This window comes from Solanum dulcamara, chromosome 11 (genome assembly GCF_947179165.1).
Source record: "Solanum dulcamara chromosome 11, daSolDulc1.2, whole genome shotgun sequence".
In the NCBI taxonomy this organism is placed as follows: Eukaryota; Viridiplantae; Streptophyta; class Magnoliopsida; order Solanales; family Solanaceae; genus Solanum; species Solanum dulcamara.
The window spans coordinates 21,457,106-21,476,232 of record NC_077247.1 but is presented as its reverse complement, the minus strand read 5'-3'; the positions used below and the strand labels follow the sequence as shown (position 1 = coordinate 21,476,232).

General features: G+C 35.4%; 1 protein-coding gene across 2 annotated transcripts in view; it reads right to left on the bottom strand.

Annotated features, from left to right (window-relative positions):
• The window catches only part of LOC129872401 (dihydroceramide fatty acyl 2-hydroxylase FAH1-like), a 29,489-nt gene extending 11,742 nt beyond the window's left edge, over positions 1-17,747 (bottom strand). The window contains exons 1-6 of one of the 2 annotated variants that reach the window (XM_055947390.1): positions 17,630-17,747; positions 14,070-14,162; positions 13,573-13,769; positions 13,349-13,454; positions 12,193-12,339; positions 2,267-2,320 (exon numbers count right to left, since the gene is read on the bottom strand). In XM_055947390.1, the coding sequence (XP_055803365.1) occupies positions 2,267-2,320; positions 12,193-12,339; positions 13,349-13,454; positions 13,573-13,769; positions 14,070-14,162; positions 17,630-17,662 (630 nt within the window). In that variant the 5' untranslated portion in view covers positions 17,663-17,747. Of the gene's footprint in view, positions 1-2,266; positions 2,321-10,347; positions 10,648-12,192; positions 12,340-13,348; positions 13,455-13,572; positions 13,770-14,069; positions 14,163-17,629 lie in introns of those variants that run through there. The other variant, XM_055947391.1, reaches the window with a different exon arrangement.
• Between the last annotated feature and the right edge of the window lie 1,380 nt (positions 17,748-19,127).

The following is a 19,127-nucleotide window of genomic DNA, read 5'->3' as shown; positions in this document are numbered from 1 at the left end:
ATTTTCCTCTGCGATGTAGACACATCGTGGACTCTACTATCACAAAATTTATTCGAAGCAAAAATACCTTTTCAGGTCTGCGACGTGGTCCTGGTCCCCAATTTCATTTTTCACAAAAAAAATTCTCTTAGACAAAGACCTGGTCCCCAGATTCATTCTTTTCTTAATTTTCCTCTTGGTTCTCGGAATAATCTAACTTAGAATAGTATGGGTGATACGATATCTCCCCCTTGAGATCATTTGTACTTGAATGATGAGCTTGCTTAAAATATACTCAAGGTGCAAATAAAATGCAAGAAGTTTAAAACATCAACTCAAGAATAACCCACGCAATTTCATCAAACTCAAGAAGGTAATAACTCATAGGTGGGAATAGAAATATTACCTTCAACATCGACACTAGGAGGAACGAATAAATGTGGGTACTTGGCTTTCATATCCCCTTCGACTTCCCATGTAGCCTTCTAAATAAATTGATTTTGCCATAAAACTTTCACTGAAGAAACCTCTTTGGCCCTCAATTTATGTACTTGATGCTTTATCTGGATAAGAATCTCCTCATAGGACAAGCTACCTTTCACTCTAATATTTTTTGTACGAATAATGAGTGAAGGATCTCCCAAGTATTTCTTAAGCATGGATATATGGAACACAGGATGAACAGCATCTAAGTCTGAAGGAAGCTCTAATGCATAAGCGATGTTGGCCACTCTCTTATAATCTTGTAGGGACCAATGTAATGCGGACTCAACTTCCCTTTCTTTCCAAACCTCATAACTCCCTTCATGGGCAAAATTTTCAAATACACCCAATAATTTACCTCACTCTAAGTCACTTCTTGTCACAATCTGAATCCGGGTGTATGGCACTTATCTTTTCTCACCGGATAAGTCAACCAAAAATCCAATATTTGTGGAATATAAAGAGGAAACAGTTTAAATAGATAGATAAACATTCAGAAATAGAAGTCTTTGTCAACAAAAATACCCCCAAAGGACTGATTGTCACATGTACAAGCCTTTAATACAAGAAAATAAAAGTAAGTATAAGTCTCAATGTCTTTGTTTCTCAAAAAAAATAAAACATAAATAAAAGGAATAAGGAAGATCGTCGGCATCAAACAACTACCTCTCAAGTCTCCTCTAAAACCCTCAGATGAAGGAAATGAAAGCAAAATTGTCTGAGCTCACGATCTACACAAGTGTATATAGCAAGGAATGAGTACCAAACAACATGGTACTCAGCAAGCCAACTAAAAAAACCAGGTAAATCTAACACTAGAACTCCTTTCCTCTCAACCAAACCTCCTCAACAACAACTTGCACAGAAATCAGCCAAGTCTACTCTACAATATTCAAATAGCACAAAGATCAATAGTAGCTCAACAATATCACTGAATAAGTCATAGCAGTCTGAAATAGATTAATCTCAAAACATAAAGGGCATATACACAATTTCACAATGATAGATAAGATGCAATGCAATGTGATGTGATGTCACGTAGGATGATGTATGTTTGTCCTAATGATATACATCCACTGTATAACAGACCAAAACCCATGAGAGTTGCACAAGGACCATGTATCCTCCATGGACGTATGGCCTAATCCCATCTTTCTCATCAATAACTTCGCCACGGATGTGTGGCCCGATCCCTATTTTCCACTCAATAAGAATTCACAGGAACCATTTCCCATCGGCATATGTATTAGTCCAATGGAACCATTTCCCATAGGTATAAGTATCAAACGAGTCTCATCACAGTGTTCCAGAACCAATACAAATAATCATGTTCACATAAATAAGGAGAGTATGATAGTGTTTATGGTCACAATGCAAATCATATCAATTTGAATCACGTCATACTATCATTAATATAACAAGATCAACAAGTATATCATATACATCATATAAGTCATTATGTCTCCATTTCATTTCCCCTTTTATCACATTTAGCATCAAATGGTGATCAAGTATGTCCAAGTCAATTCTCTTAATTAGTGATGAGCAAATGACAAATTCATTAATTTCATAGTCACATTTAGTCTATCATAACATTTCATCTAGTTCACATCAAGTTCAAGTCAAAGAGATCGCACTTCCGATCAAATCATAGCACACATAGTCTTTTTTACTACCCCAATATTTCATTAGGCACAAATCATATGATTATATCCTAAACCTTATTCCCAATTCACACCAACACATATTCGAAAGCAAGTTCAAGTCATCTACAAGATTTATGGGGTTTTAGAAGTTCACTTACCTTAACCAATATCCAGTCAATCAAGTATTTGAGCCTCTTCCTTCCAAATCGAATCTGAAACACCACATTCTTTCCAAGCAGTGATTCATAATCAAATTACGAAGCTAACAACAAAAAAATTATGAAATTTGGGTAAAAGGATCAAAATGGCTCAAAAAACGAATTTTGAAAATAGAGTTTAAATCCGGGAATATTTGGATGAAAATGATCCTGACAGCATTTGGAATCAATTAGAGAAACCATTTCAAAAATAAATTTCAAAACAGTCTATAGTCACTATTTTAAGAAATTCAAAGTTCTTAAAGAAATCCTCAAATTTGGGGTCCAAAATCCTTAATTTGAAGTTAAAATCATATTATAATGGATGGGTAATGTAGATTTTAGGTTAAAAACACTTACTCAATCAATTAACCTCGAAAAATCACTTCACAAATTACCTAATCGAGTTTCCCAAGTTTGAAAATGGAGAATGAGGCTAAAACCCCGACTATAAACCCCTCAAGTGTCGCAATCGCGACCCTCGTGAAAGTTATACCTGGTCGTGAAAATGACTCCCACAAAAAGAGCGGGCTTCGCGAAAATGAAGGGCTCATCCCAAAAAAGACCCCGCTATCCCGATCGCGATGCCTGCACTATATATCAGCAACTAAAAAATTCCCACTTTTCAAACTACCAAATAGACCCTCGGGATCAATTTGGAATCCCATTTACACAAATCATATATGCTACCATACTAAATTCGATGTTCTTAACTCAATGGAACCATCAAAATTTGAATGCAAGGCCTCCTTGAACGGAAATTCAATAAGTCGCAACCAAGCTAACTCTAAGCCTCAAAGAGACCAAAATGCCCTTAAAACTTCCGAAAAATACACAGAAACTCTTCCTAGACCTAAAGTCATCCCCCGAATCCAACGAAGTTATCAGAATTCAATTTTGAGCATCCGAACTCTGAATGTTAATAAAAATTAACACTAGGCTCAAAAACTCAATCATGTCCAACTTAGGACCTAAAATCCTCAATATGACCCAAAACTGATTTGGTCAACTCTCCTAATCATGTCCAACTTAGGACCTAAAATCCTCAATATGACCCGAAACTGATTTGGTCAACTCTCCTACACCAATTCCACATTCTAGAGTTGATGAAATCAATGAAATTCCATTCTGTGACTCAAAACTCCAAATGACACCGAAAATCACTATTTCTTAAATAAAGCCTTCAAAACTCAAATCTTTCCAAGAACCTTAAATTTTAATAGAATTTCAAAAAACCAACTCTGAATACTGACCAAACATGAATCGGGGCAACTACCGCGAAGGGTAAGATGGTCATTTTGCAAAAATTATCAAAAATGACCCTTAGGGTCATTACATCATCCACCACTAAAAATCATGTTCGACCACAAACTTAAAGTAAAAAAAGTACCTAAAACCTCAAAAAGACGGGGATATCAGGCACGCATGTCATCCTCCAACTCCCAAGTCACTTCTCTAACTGAACGAGGCTTCCACTATACCTTACTAAAGAAATCTCCTTGGCCTTAAGTGTAAATGGCTAGGGGCTCCTCCTCAAATGTCAAATCTGGACCCAACTCTACCGAATCAAGGGAGATCACATGGGACTCATCCGGAACATACTTTTGGAGCATGAAAACATGAAAAAATAGAAACCGGATGTACCGTTGATAATCTAGGTGGAAAGGTCAATCTATAAGCCACCTCTCCCACTCGCCCCAAAATCTCAAATGGGCCAATAAACCAAGTGTTAAGCTCGCCCTTTTTCCCTAATCGCATCATGCCCTTCATAAGCGACACTCAGAACTAAAGATGATCACCCTCCATGAACTCCAAAGGTCAAACTCTCCTATCTACATAGCTCTTCTGCCTACTCTGGGCTGTCAAGAGTCTTCACTAAATCATGGGAGCATGCTCTATGGCATCTCTAAGTAAGTCTGTGTCTAAAGAGTCCATCTCAGCTAAATCAAACCACCTAATAGAAGATCTACACCATCAACCATACAACGCCTCGAATAGGGCCATCAAAATAATAGAGTGATAACTGTTGTTGTAGGCAAACTCTGCTAAGGGAAAATGTTGATCCCACCTGGAACCAAAATCAATAATAAAGGCTAGAAGCATATCCTCAAACACCTGAATCATCCGCATGTACTGTCCATCGGTCTGTGGGTAAAAATTTGTACTCATATCAAGCCTAGTACCCAAACCATGTTGTAATACCCTTCAGAAGTGCAATGGGACATGAAGCCCAGTCAAAAACAATAGATACATGCAACCCACGAAGCCGAATAATCTGATTGATATACAATTGGGCCAGCTTCCCTTTCTTATAATTCACCCAAACTGCAATGAAATGGGTAGACTTAGTCAGTTTTTCAACAACTACCCAAATGAAATCATAACCACCCATGGTGGTAGGCAAGCTCACCAAAAAGTCCATAGTTATCTGCTCCCACTTCCAAGTAGGAATTGGCATCCTCTGAGTCAAACCTCCAAGCCGTTGTTGACATGTCAAACACTTAGACAAACTCTGAGATGTCCCTCTTCATCTCACATCGCCAGTAGTGCCAGCTAAGGTCATGATACATCTTTGCCGCACCTAAATGAATAGAATATCAAGAACAATGAGCCTTCTCTAGAATCAATCTGATCAAGTCACCCACCATGGGCACACAAATTGTCCTTAATCCTCAAAACACCATCGGAATCAAGTCTAGCCTCCTTGGCTTCACCTCTCAACACCTTATGTCGAATGAGACATAACTTCTCATCATCAATCTATTGCTCCCGAATTTGCTCAACTAATGAAAAGCGAGCCTTAATAAAAGTAACTAAACCTCCACTCTCCTCAAAAACTCGCAATCGAACGAAGTTATTAGCTAACCTCTAAACATTTATAGCTAAGGGCCTCCTGTCAACACTAATCGCTGCGAGACTCCCCATACTAGGGGCCTTCCTGCATAAAGCATAGACCATCACATTGGTCTTCCATGGATGATACAAGATAGTCATGTCATAGTCCTTCAATAGCTCAAGCCATCTACACTACCTCAAGTTCAGATCCCTGTGACTGAAGATGAACTGAAGACTCTAGTGATCAGTGAATACCTCACAATGCATATCACATAAGTAATGACAACATAGCTTCAACACAAACACCACCACCGCTACCTCCAAGTCATGGGTAGGGTAGTTTCTCTCATGAGCCTCCAACCATCTAGAAGCATAAGAGACCATCTTCCCTTTCTATATCAAAACTCCACCTAAACCAACTCTAAAAGCATCACAATACATGGTGAAGTCCACACCCACCTCGGGTAAAGTCAAAATAGGAGTTGTAGTTAATAAAACCTTGAGCTTTTGGAAGCTCGCTTCACACTCATCAAACCAATAAAAGACTACTATCTTCTGAGTCTGTATAGTCAATAGAGCCATAATAGTAGAGAATCATTGCATGAAGCGTTTGTAATAAATAGTCAAACCCTATCAGGATTGAGAGGAATGCACCAGATATCAACAACTCAAATATTTCCACTTTTCAAACTTTTGAATAGACCCTTGAAATTCATTCGGAATCTCATGCACACAAACCATAAATGCTACTATACTAAATTTTACATTTCTGACTCAATAGAACTGTCGAAATTCAAATTCAAAGACTTGGAATCCAACAAGTCCCAACCAAATTAACTCTAAGCCTCAAAAAGACAAAAATTCCCTCAGAGCTTCCGAAAGATACACAAGAACTCTCCCTAGGCCTAAAATCATTTCTCAAATTGAACGGAGTTGTCGGAATTCAATTTCGAGCATTCAAACTCTAAATGTTGACCAAAGTCAACTCTAAGCTCAAAAACTTAATCATTTCCAACTTAGGACCTCAAATCCTTGATATGACCCCAAAACTAAGTCCGTAAACTTTTCTAGAAAAAATTCCACATTTTGGAGCGATGGAATCAACAAAATTTATTTTCAAGACTCGAATACTACTATTTCTCAACTTAAGCCTTCAAAACTCAAATCTTTCCAAAAACCTTAACTTTTCACAAAATTTCATAAGACCAACTCTGAATACTGATCAAACATGACTTAGGACAACTATCGGAAGGGGTAAAATTGTCATTTTGTAAAAATTATAAAAAATGACCTATGGGGTCATTACACTTCTCCTAACATCAGTGTAGGATTTCTGACGACTTTGCATAGTTTTCAACCTTTCTTGAATAATCTTGAATAATCTTGACTTTCTCCATAGCTTGATAAGCTAAGTTTGTTCCAATCAACTCAGTCTGACCAACCTCAAACCAACCAATTGGCGATCTACATCTCCTCCCATAAAGAGTCTCATATGAAGCCATTTGAATGCTCGAATGAAAGTTGTTATGGTAAGAAAACTCAATAAGCGGTAAGTGGTCATCCCAATTACCCTTGAAATTGATAACACAGGCTCTCAGCATATCCTCAAGAGTCTAGATAGTACGCTCTGCCTGACCATCTATTTGTGGGTGGAAAGCAGTGCTAATATTCACCTTCGAACTCAAACCTTTCTAGAAGGACTTTCAAAATTGAGCAGTAAATTGAATACCTCCATTTGAGATGATGAACAAGGAAACTCCATGCAGTCTGACTATCTCTCAAATGTACAACCTTGCATAATTCTCTACTGAATCTGTAGCCTTCAAGGGCAAGAAGTAGGCTGATGTAATCATCCTATCTATAATTATCCAAATCAAATCATGTTATCTACGAGATCGCAGTAAGTCTATAATGAAATCCATGTTGATCATCTCCCATTTCCATTCTAGCAACTCTATATTCTGAACTACGCCACAAGGCCTTTGATGCTCAACTTTGACATGTAGGCAGTTCAGGTAATTGGATACAAACTCCGCTATGTCTCCCTTCATACCATTCCACCTATAGACCTCTCTCAAGTTGTGGTATATCTTTGTAGAACCTGGATGGATGGAATACCTGTAATTATGGGCCTCTACCATTATTCTGTCTCAGATACCGTTAACATTTGAAACACATAACCTGCCTTGATATCTCAACACTTTATCTCCCTCTTTGGAGAAAGCCATTACTTTCTGCTTATGAACATAGTCTTTCAAATGGAGGAGAATAGGATCTTGATCTTGCTTTTCTTTTACCTCAACAACTAATGAAAAAACAACCCCATTTTAGATAATAACACCTCCCTCATAAGAATCTACAAGACGAACTTCCAACCGTGCAAGTCTATGCACATCCTTGGCTAACCCTTTCTTCTCCTCCTCAACAAGAGTGTTACTCTCCATGGACAACCTGCTAAGAGCATCGACAACAACATTAGCTTTACCTGGATGGTAGAGGATACTTATGTCATAGTCCTTGAGCAACTCAAGTCATCTTATTTGCCTCAGGTTGAGCTCTTTCTGACTGAATAAATATTGTAGGCTTTTTTGATCCGCAAACACATCTACATGCATGGCATAAAGATGGTGACCTCGATCTTGAGTGCAAATACTACTGCTGCCAACTCCAAATTATGAGTCGGATAATTCCTCTTGTGAACCTTAAGTTGTCTGGAAGAATATACAATAACCTTGTCTTTCTACATTAGAACACAACCCTTTGGGTCCCAAAAGATCTAAATCCTTCAAGTTCTATTTCACCCAATTCAATTAGGATTTAAGTCAAATATACATGGGTCCTTTTTATTATGATTTAATTGATGTTATTCTACTTTACTATGCATGATTTGAAAAAAGTACATGATTTATAATTAATTTCATATCGACCCATGCATTATGCTTTAAACTTCATTTATGAACTATGATCATGAATTTGATGAAGGATTTCTGCATGTTTTATGAAAATAATGAAATATGTTTAAAGGATATTTTTGAGTAAGTATCAATGATTTGGGAAAGTTTTTCTCACAATATTAAAAAAATCATGATGTAGATGCTTAGAAAGGCACATGTCTATATGAATTACTTTATGAATCATAGTTTGAAAGGAGCTACTCTTATACGATTTTATGATGAGAATTGGTAAATGATTATTGCATTTTCTAATGTTATGTTTTGATAATTGACTTTATCTCTTCCGTTGGGATTTGACTTAGCACCGAAAGGGCTTGAGATGGAAGCTTGGTAAGGGAGTCTCTAGTAGCAACCCTAGTCCCAAACTATGTGCCCCATAGGTTGTCCTAAATGACTTAGCTAGTGGATCTGCAATAGTATTGATGAAATGATACGGAGCCTACCTTGACAAATAGCCTCTCCTTTTTTGGTGTAGGAGTTACACCGAATTTTGTATGTTATAGCTCACATGGTCTTAATTCGGTTAATGTTAATATCCCACAAAATGAACTATATTTTTCCTTATATGTCTTTTAATGATGTATTGACCTTATCTCATGATTTATGATTTATTTTCAAGCTCGTAAAGGATTCTTGGTCATGCATTCATGTTCATGCCTACTATTATATCATATTTTACATTATGCATATTTCTCACATACTTAATACATTTCGTGTACTAATGCATACTTGTGCCTACATTGTCTCATAACGTAGGGTCCGACGTTACTCATTACTCTCGTGGCTAGTACAGGTTGTCATTGACACTACAATTCTTCATGAGTCCTCGTGTTTTGAGGACGCAACCATGATGATTTTCTTATGTCTTTCTTTTAATGACTATAGACTTAGATTGTTGAGTGAGCTAGGGCTTGTCCTATGCCCCCATCTATGATTAGTAGAGGCGATGTCAGACATAGCATATTTTCATATTCACAAATGTTAAATTAGATTTCTTTTATGTTAAGATTGTTAGATTTGAGATTTATCTTCCGCTTTCAATTTTATTAGTCATGTGTTATTTATTCTTAAGTCATGCTTATGCTAAGAGACTTGTTTAGGATCTTTTCGAATTCTATTCGTTGGGTCACGTTTAGAGTCTAGCTTGGATCATGACAATTTAGTACTATGTGAATAATTTATAACCTGTTTGACAAAAGTTTTGGAGGTCGAAACACTTATTTTGAAAAAGTTAGGTGGGGAGAAACAAAAACTACTTTTCAGAAGTTAAAAAAATAGTTTGTTCTTTTTAAAAAAATCACTTTTGAGGGGAAAAAATTTAGATAACACGTTTAAAAGTTTGGTCAAATATTAATTAATGCTTAACACTATCTTTTAAAATTTATTGACCAAAAACAAATCATTTCTCACAAATATATATACATACTATATATATATATATATATATATATATATATATATATATATATATATATATATATATATATATATATATATATATATATTATACTAAATAAATTGATTTTAGAAGTTTGGTCAAACAACTTATTAAAAAGACATTTCGGGACTTTTGTGTATCGACTTCACTGAAACTAGGGGTGTACAAGTCAAACCATCAAGTCAAACCGTCAAGTCATATCAGAAAAAAATCGACTTGTGATTTGATTACCACTTTTGATTTGGTTTGATATTAAGAGATAAAAAGTCAAACCAAGCCTAAATCAAACCGACATAAAAAATTATATAATTTTTTATACATCAAGATTTATTAATTATTTTCTACTTTGTTAATATGTCTTAAATTAATAATTTTCAATGTTTAGATATATAATTTCAATTTTGGGCTTGTAAAATTTGAAAATATTGTATTTCGTATTCAGTTTGATTGCAACCGTTAATCTTATAAATTTAACGCATTGAACGTTGATATTCAGTGAAAGTATTTTGCACTCATGTAAATTTTTATGTCTTTTTGAAGATTTCTAATCATTTGACGCTTCAAGTTCTAGCCTATCATGTATGTGAAAATATATTTGATCTCTTTTAATCACTGCATAATTATAATAAAACCGAAAAATCGTCTAAAATTGAAATTAAAAAAAACAAACTTTTTATTGATTTGATTTGATATATAGATTTAATAAACCAATATAATTGATTTAATTAATTTTTAATAAAAACTCAAACCAAATCAACGTATGTACACCCCTCATTGAAAGTAGATACAATCTAGATGGACTGATGCACACAATGTTTTGCAAGTAGGTTATGTAACCCTTTGAGACACATTGCTGAAATGCCAACTTTGTCAATAAAAATGTAGAAGAAATGTGACAGCAGATGACAGAACGTAAGGATTAAAGGCAGATTTTTAACCTTTCTACTAAATAATAATAATAAAATGCTTTCAAATGTCATTCTCCTCTCTGAAAGGAATTATCTGCTCATGGCTGATTTAAATTGTGGTAGCGTTTCAAACACATTGTCCTAGAAAGAGGAAGTGATACCAAAACCTTTGATCTGAATGCGAAAATGATGATTCAAATGATGTTACTGGCAAAAACACGGTAAAAGATCTTAGGGTTAACATCATTAATCTTTAAAAGTATTTCCTACAAACTAAAAGATGAAACTTTAGTGCTGAAGCACTATCACACAATTTGCAACACAATTGAACTTCGATATAGAAGCCAACACAGATCTAAAATTGAGGTAAGCCTTTTGTTAGACAGATACCTCATGATGCCAGCAGATATCTAAAAACTACACACATAATCAGATAAAATCATTAGGTTGACCTGATTAAGCTAGTGTTATACCAAAAGGGATGGCAAATGGGCGGCTTTGGCCAGATCAACAAGGACTGAGTTAATTGATGGATTAATGGGGTCATTCGCACAATGCCCCTATTTTGGGATGATCTTTAATTTTTGCCCTTCATCACTTTAAGTAATAAAATAAGTGGACAAAATACTCCTGACATCAAAATGACAAACAACTTTTTCACAGGCATAAGTTTATATTTTCATATCATAATATTATGATATCCCACAAATTGCCGTAGCAACATAGATTTGTGCCACAAAAAAAAGACATAAGTTGTGTAGTATTATCAGAATTTTTTGTAGTGTTCACTAACTGTAGTTATGTTTTTTGGGGGGCATATGCTCTTTATCCTTTTTAGAGAAAAAATACATGAATGAACATAAATTGCATGACTGCCCCAAAAATGGACTGATCTTTTGCCCTTTTAGCAACTGAGCTTATGCCTGGCTAGGCATAAGTCTATAGAAATCGAAGTCATGTGGGGCATAACTTAGGATACTTATGCCTTGCAAAAAAAACAGGTACTTTCGTCCACAAATGACTTTAAATAGCCCAATTAGCCACTTCAGACCTATCCTGCCGGTGCTCTTCCAAAACTCCACCGATATCTCATCTGGACCGGTAGCTTTTACCCTACTAATCCTATGAATAGCACTCTTAACCTCCTCAATCTTAATTCTTCTTGTAATTGAAGGAAGACTCAAGTATTCTTAACAGAACATTTACTGTCTTTTGAAATACCTGTGTCCTCACTCTTTTGCGTTGGGACAATTCTTACCTTCAATTTTGATTTTAGGAAAAGAAAGTATATTTGGATTTTACTCTATTTTAAAATTTTAAACCAAAAGAATGTAATAAAGTTATTGTACAGTTATTAACTCTTTCTTTAGACAATTGATATATTATTTTATTCACTTTTTTCTTTCAAAGAGGGCATTAATATTTTAAACACAATGATAAACTTCATATACCCCAGCTCGCTCGCTTACTAATTAAGCAATATTGTTCATGTCTTCATGATACAGCAATTGTTAAATTCTTCATGGGTTGCATTTGGGCTCCTTCATGGTTGTATTTGGCCGAGCTTAATTCATGGGTTGAAATGGGCTATGCCCAAAATCAGCCCAACAGAAAATTATGTTATGCCCATACAGTGAAATGTTGGCCAGGTTAAATGGGTATGGACCATTTTTGCCACCCTATATATGGGCTAGGCTCATCAGAATATTACTGAGATAACATTAGAGGGGTGCCTCATGTATCGACACTTACTTTGAGATTTCTTGGCACTGCACCTGTTGGTTGTCCATGATGTAAGTAGTAGTGGGTTACATCATACATGACATAGCCCAGTAAGCCTCCTCCAAATAAAGAAGGAGCAGTTGAGGGAGTCGAGATGAGTTTAATTAAATTCCAGAACTGTAATCACAAAGCACAGTGTCAAAAGCTCTGGGAAATGCTAATAGTTATAGCTACTCAGCAAATAAACAAATAGTGTGATCAATTTGTATGTTTACCACAGTTATATGAATGTTCTTCAAGATAATATATCACAGCAATACACATATTTTCAACTTGGCTCTCTTTTGTTCTCCCTCCATCTCAAAATAAAATTACCTACTTTGACTAGTGTAGATATTAAGAACACGGTTCAAATGAGTTATTATATTAGTGTCAAATTGGAAAGTGTTCAATACATGAATAACAAAATTCATGTAGTGTGCCTAAGCGTTTCTGCTTGTGTGTATTTTTTGTATTTGAGTTTAATACAAAGTTGGGAGAAAGTTGTCCCACAAATATGCCTTGTCTTCAGATTGCTAATCACTGAAAATAATTCTGTCCCTAAAACGAAAAGAAAATGAGAAGATTGAGTCAATAGGAACGTTGGCTGCCATACAGTGATGTGAATGAAACTTCCCCTGTAGGACTATAATGCAATATACTTCCCCATCAAAAGAAACCTCAGGATTTTTAAGTGTCTGGTTTCATTTAGCTGTAATAGACAAGTGATTGAAAAACTCACATCATCAGGTTAGCAATAAGTCAGTTTCTACTTCAAAATAAATGACTAACCCAAACAAGGTGTCTATCTTATTCCTTTATAGGTTTTACAAACCAGCAAGAGATCACAGTGTCACTGGAAGGGTTCTCTTTTCACTAAATAGCTTAGTAACTTATTAAAACTGGAGATTTGTGGCTATTTGCGTATCGTTATAATTATATCCACATGTATTGTGAGGTAAATAATAGAGAACTTCTCATAATTTTTATTTTTATTTTGTATAATGTTTTCCTAAGATGAATTTAAATGGAGAAACATGGTTAATGAGGATTTACATAACCAACCCCAACTTGTTTGGAATGAGGCATAATTCCACGAGTTATCAGCTAAATATTAACTAAGCCAGTGGTATGAAATCAACCATACCGGTACACAAAGAATAGTTGTCACAGCAGGAGGAAAAACAAGGCATAGACCATCCATGGGATGCTTGTGATGACAACCATGAAGGAGATAATAAGCTGTATTTCCCCTGTAACAAGTTTCAATGTTGCAATAGGTAAAAGGGATAGGGCCGAAAACTGACAGGACTCTATAAGTGCAAAATCCCCTCCCCCCGCTTGAGACAGAAGATGTACAAAGATACTTACCAATAGCTCTTCGTCTTTATATAGAAAAGGAATCGATGAAGAGTATATTCCATCAATGTCCATACAAAAATTCCAAAAACTACAATCAATGCCACCTCAGGAACAGAATGGCCCATCCGGATTGATACTGAGATACTATAGCATACAATTGGGAGCCAAATGACTGGAATTGCCCACCAAACTGTGCGAGTCAGAAACTGTTCCACAAATAAAACATCTCAATACACTATAGATGGAACTCCTGTCAAACGGAAGGTTATTACATAGACTCTGATATGAGTATGGGATTAATGTCTTTGACACAGCTACATTCCATGTCTAGTTTTCTACTTCACTTGAACAATTGTGACAAATGAAGGCAGTTGAGTATACCATATTTGTTTATGGGTGTGTGGCATGGCGATGGAGAGACTGAATAACAACAGCTCTAATAATACATGGGGAGTAAAAAGTGACCTTGTTGAGTTCCATGGCAACAAGGATTAAATAAGCAATACCTCCCAAAATTCACTTTCAAAAAATCGAGGTCCTTCCTTGTTAACTATAGGCTGGTGAACCCACTCTTGATAAGCTTCTCCAAGGTGACCAACCTGAGAACATACTCCAGAAGTCAAAAAGAAAAATGAGTAGATATTTTATTGGTATGAGTTAGCTGAAAAAAGTTATTTCTATTTAGTTGCCAGTGAGAAAATCAACAAGGGCTAGTGGCTAAAGAATTATGTTTGACATGACAAAGAGAAGTTGAAAATAATATGATCACTAGAATAGGTTTTTTATAAAAACAATGCCAGGAAAAGAATCCTTTTTATCTATGCACATCTTTAATTTATTTCTGCTATCATTTTTTTGGGGGGGCTCTTAGGCAAGTAAAACAAAAATATGGATTTTGACGCCAACAGATAGAATGATAGATATACTATAACAATTGGGAGGAGGTGTTTACCTTATGAACTCAAACAACAAAATGATCTTTTATTAGACAAATGCAACAAATTTAAACCATCGAAGCAGACGAGCATGAGGAGAAAGAAACTACAAGATTAACTTCAGGAAAGATACCCTAATAGCAGCGTTGATTATGGTTTACTTGACAGATCTGCTGAAATAGAAATACATAGAGTTGCAGTTTCTATCAGGAAGACAAGAGCTTTATCTAGATCTACTGTGAAGCCTTGTGCAACCATCGTGGGACTTTGTAGCTAGTTGATAGGATACAACAAAGGATACAGAAAGTAATTGATGTTAGGGAGGATTCAAGAGAAGATGTACTGCAAAGAGACTATGAGAAGTTCCACCTAAAGTTGAGTGCAACAATTTAAAGTTACTTTTTTGATTGAGAGAGTATAGGGTAAAATAGAAACTATTCCAAATAAGAAAAGAAAACACAAGGGATAAGGCATAAAACCACACCTAAACTATGGAGAAATTGCCAACTTCACACCTAAACTATGTGGGGGCCCTAAGACCCCCCGAACTTATTGTTACTGTATTATTACCCCCTCACTAATTACCTAGTAAAGAAAAAAAGTTAAAACACAACATGTGTAAACACGCGCTTATTCAAAACTAAAAAAGAGATGTCTTTTTTCATTTGATTCTTTCAAATTCAAACGACCGGGTCCTCATCCTCTCTTAAATCCTTTGTCCTCCTTCTTTCACTGTTTCAACAAAATTACAATTGCAAATAAATAATTAAGCTTGAGTACACACAAAAGGGCAATGAAGAACGGCAATTTATCAAGTTATTTGGAAACGAAAAAAGAATTAAAAGAAGAGATGGAGATTGTAACAATGCTGACAGAGGGTTTGAAGAGACGATGAAGGTCCGCTCATTTGGGCCTGAAAGAATCAAATAAAAAATACTAAGACCTCCATTTATAGTTTTGAATAAGGGCTTGTTTGCTGTGTTTTAACATTTTTCACTTTTAGGTAAAGAGTTAAGGGGGGTAAATAATATAAAAATAAAGTTCAGGGGGTCATAGAACCCCGCATAGTTTAGGTGTCTAGTTGGCAATTTTGCTATAGTTTAGGTGTGTTTCTATGCCTTATCCCAAAACAAAAATCAGTCATCTGACATATATTTTCCTTCTGATCAACTTTGTGTTAAACTAGTATTTCCACTCCAAGGAAATTATTGTCTTTCATTAACTAATCATGTCATTGAGTTCCTATATTCATCAACAGATCAATTACCTTGAAGGATTTGTGAGCAAATAAACTTCACCCAAAATTAAATTATGGCATGTTCCATGCAAAACATCGTTTTCACAACCTACTTGTTTCACAATATACTCATGAAAATTAGAGAAGACATAATTGTTCTTTCCCAAAGCTCCATCCAAGCACAATTTATAGCCATGATGATCCCATCTTGAGAGGGATAATGTTAAAAATTTCTTCTTTTGTTTCATCAAAAAGCTGAGTCCTAGTTAAGTTCGGGCATAAATATTAAGGTAAGAATTTAGACTATATTGAATCTAAACACATATTGGCCCAAAAATAAAGTTCAAAATAATTCTTGAAATTTTAGTAAAATAAAATTGATAATAGCAGAAAACAAGGATATTCTGGTAATTGAGGAATATAGTAACAAGTGCCAGAATGGTGTCCATGGGCTTGTCCATCAATAACTTATCTAAATGTCTTTCATCACAGTTGTTTGATGAAGTAGTCATCTTCTATCATGTCAGATTGTCATCTACCAGTTTAAAGGAAACAATGACAAGAGCTCTGATGAAGCATTGTTAATTTTAGTATGTTATGTATCCATTTTAAGGAAAAAGTGACAAGAGCTTGAGGAGATTAATTATATTTTAGATAAATTCAATAGAAAAAGAGAATACTACAAAACGTAGTATAGCATTTGGATATTTTAAGATCTCATCTTGTAGCAGACAATCATAATATCATTTATCTTAAAGCATAATACTTCTTTTGCCTCATAGATGATAGCACATGCTACTAAGTTAGATATGTCTTAGCACGATCATCAATTGTTGGAATAAAAGTCAGTGGAACAATAACTTTTTCAAAATATCGAATGAGTTGGAAGTGCACCAAGGTGTGGCCTAATGGTAATGAAGTGGGAGAAGAACCACAAGGTGTCAGGTTCATATCCCAGCAGAGGCAAAGAAATCTGCCTAAACCTTGGTGGATAGAGTTACCCAACACCTATGCTGGTGAGAGATAGGCATCCGGTGAAATAGTTGAGGTGTACGCAAGCTGGTCTGAAGACTACCATCATCAAAAACAATAATGAAATGGTAGTAATGCAAATCTTGATTGAAGCAGAATGGTTGTTTTTCTGTATCGTTATAATAGTAGTATAATGGCAGAGTAAACACGACTGAAAAGAAAAAAAAAAGTAATTTATTTGTGCTTGCATGTAGCCTATTTGACAGCTACAACCACAATGTTACCCCTGGTTTGAATCATTAAACTTGTTTATAAATTACAGACTGCCTAATGCTTCAAAAGTAAAAAGGAGTCAACATGGAGGTATTGAAAAAGTGTTTTGCTGATTATTGAAGTGCTCAATGCACAGGAAACTATTATCAGCTAAAGCTTTTGTATGACCACATATAAAACTAAAACTTTGATATGATTTGCAGAAAAAAAAAATTGAATCAATAATCCGCCTAATGCAACACAGACCAACAGTATAAAAATTGTAGAGACACAACCACAGAAGATTGCCAACAAAAGCAGAAGAAACTGGAGAAGTTTTCCTCACAATATCATTAGGGAAACGAAATGACAATCAAATAGAAGCTGAAGTATTTCAGATATGGCAATTTAGGTAGGATGTCCACCTGTGAAATGTGTGTGACAAACATTTTCAACAAAATCTGAACTTTGCTCCAAAAGCACCTTTCACCTAAAGTTAATCATCTTTTCAAAAAATATAATACAAAATTGCCAACCAAATCCACAATGTATATTCATCGCAAGAAATCCACACGGGCTTTGACACAGATCTACTTCACAAACAAGTCTAACTCAACCGAACTAAAATCCAAAGAGAAGAGTGACAGGAAATAGCAAAGAGAAAACTTACTGTTTGTGAAATTTTCAGATTCCTTAGCAACATAGTTTCCGTACAAAAGCAAATAGTCAAGCACAAATTGGGTGCTACTGCTGGCTATATAACCACATATTTTTAATTTTATTATTGGGCATAGAATATACCTTTTTTTACCCAACTGAAGATGATCCAGATCTCGCTGAGATTCTCACGTGAAGGTTGCCACTCTGGCAGTCATGCATACAACTCAACATCGCCCAAATTTGAATTTCCGGAAAACCATGGATTTCAAACTCTCCCTTTTCTTTTCTTTTCTTTTCTTTTCTTATCTGGTCTGTTGGATTTAAAGAGAAGTAATTGGGGTTTTTTTCAAATATAGAAAATATAATGCAATTACAATATTAATTAAAAAAAATAATTTTATTCATTAAGATTGCGAGTACAAATTTTTTTATTCTTTTTTTTTTCTCTTAAGATCTCTCCGTGATTCTAAGACCGATAGTGGTGTATTTCTAGAACTAAGTATGATTTAAACTTCCTTGATCTCTTTATGAAGACCCAAGCATTAGTGGGATATTCGAGATTTTGATTTTTATAAATATTTCATGAATTTATGGATTTTTAGGATTAGATGAAAAGAGGGCAAACTACATTCCTTGAACTTGTGAATATTTGTTTGCGGTCTTTCATCATCTTTGGATGCTAACCAAGAAGTATCTTTTAGAAAGTGGATAAAATTCTAGTGAAAGAAATCTCTAAGGTATTGTAATGACCCTCGCGGTCATTTGCTTGCTTTTGTGTGATATTATTGTTTTGCCCTTTTTCGTAGCCTTTGTGTTGTATATTTGACGTGTTGGATTGGGTGGCAGCTTCTTGAGCCCAGCATGTTATTTTGGTGACGTAACATAGTTCGTTTGCGTGCAAGGGGTTTCAAATGAATCTCGAGCCCCTTCGGGACATTTTCTCAACTTCAAGATGTGCTGATGTTGTTATTGTTGGTGCCATAAACATTGTTCAGTGCGTTCGCGTGCTTGGAGCCATGTTCGAGATGACTAGTGAAAATGGTCTTCGCAACTGCGAGCTTGGCACTGCGATCGTGAAGACCAACCTTACATACGTGAGACCTATGATTCTGATACTCTAATACCATTTTGTCACAACCCGAATACGGGTGTAATGGCACTCGTATTAACCCACCAAGACAAGTCAGCCTAAAATCCAATAAAAAGTAAATGTGGAAGTAAATGAAGTCAACTGAAATTGAACTTAATCGAAAACAGGTAAATAATCTCAAATATCCTCCAAGATTGATTGTCATGTGTACAAGCCTCTAAACAATACATAAAATGCAGGAAAAAATACAAGTTTCAATGTCTTTGTCTCAAACATGACTAAAAACATAAAGTAAGAGTAGAGATGGCTGCCAAAGTGATGTAACAACTACCTCAGTCACTCTAGATAGTAGCCTCGGAGATGAATGGAAAGAGGGAGATGTCACACTGATTCGGGCTCACAACCTACACAAGTGTAA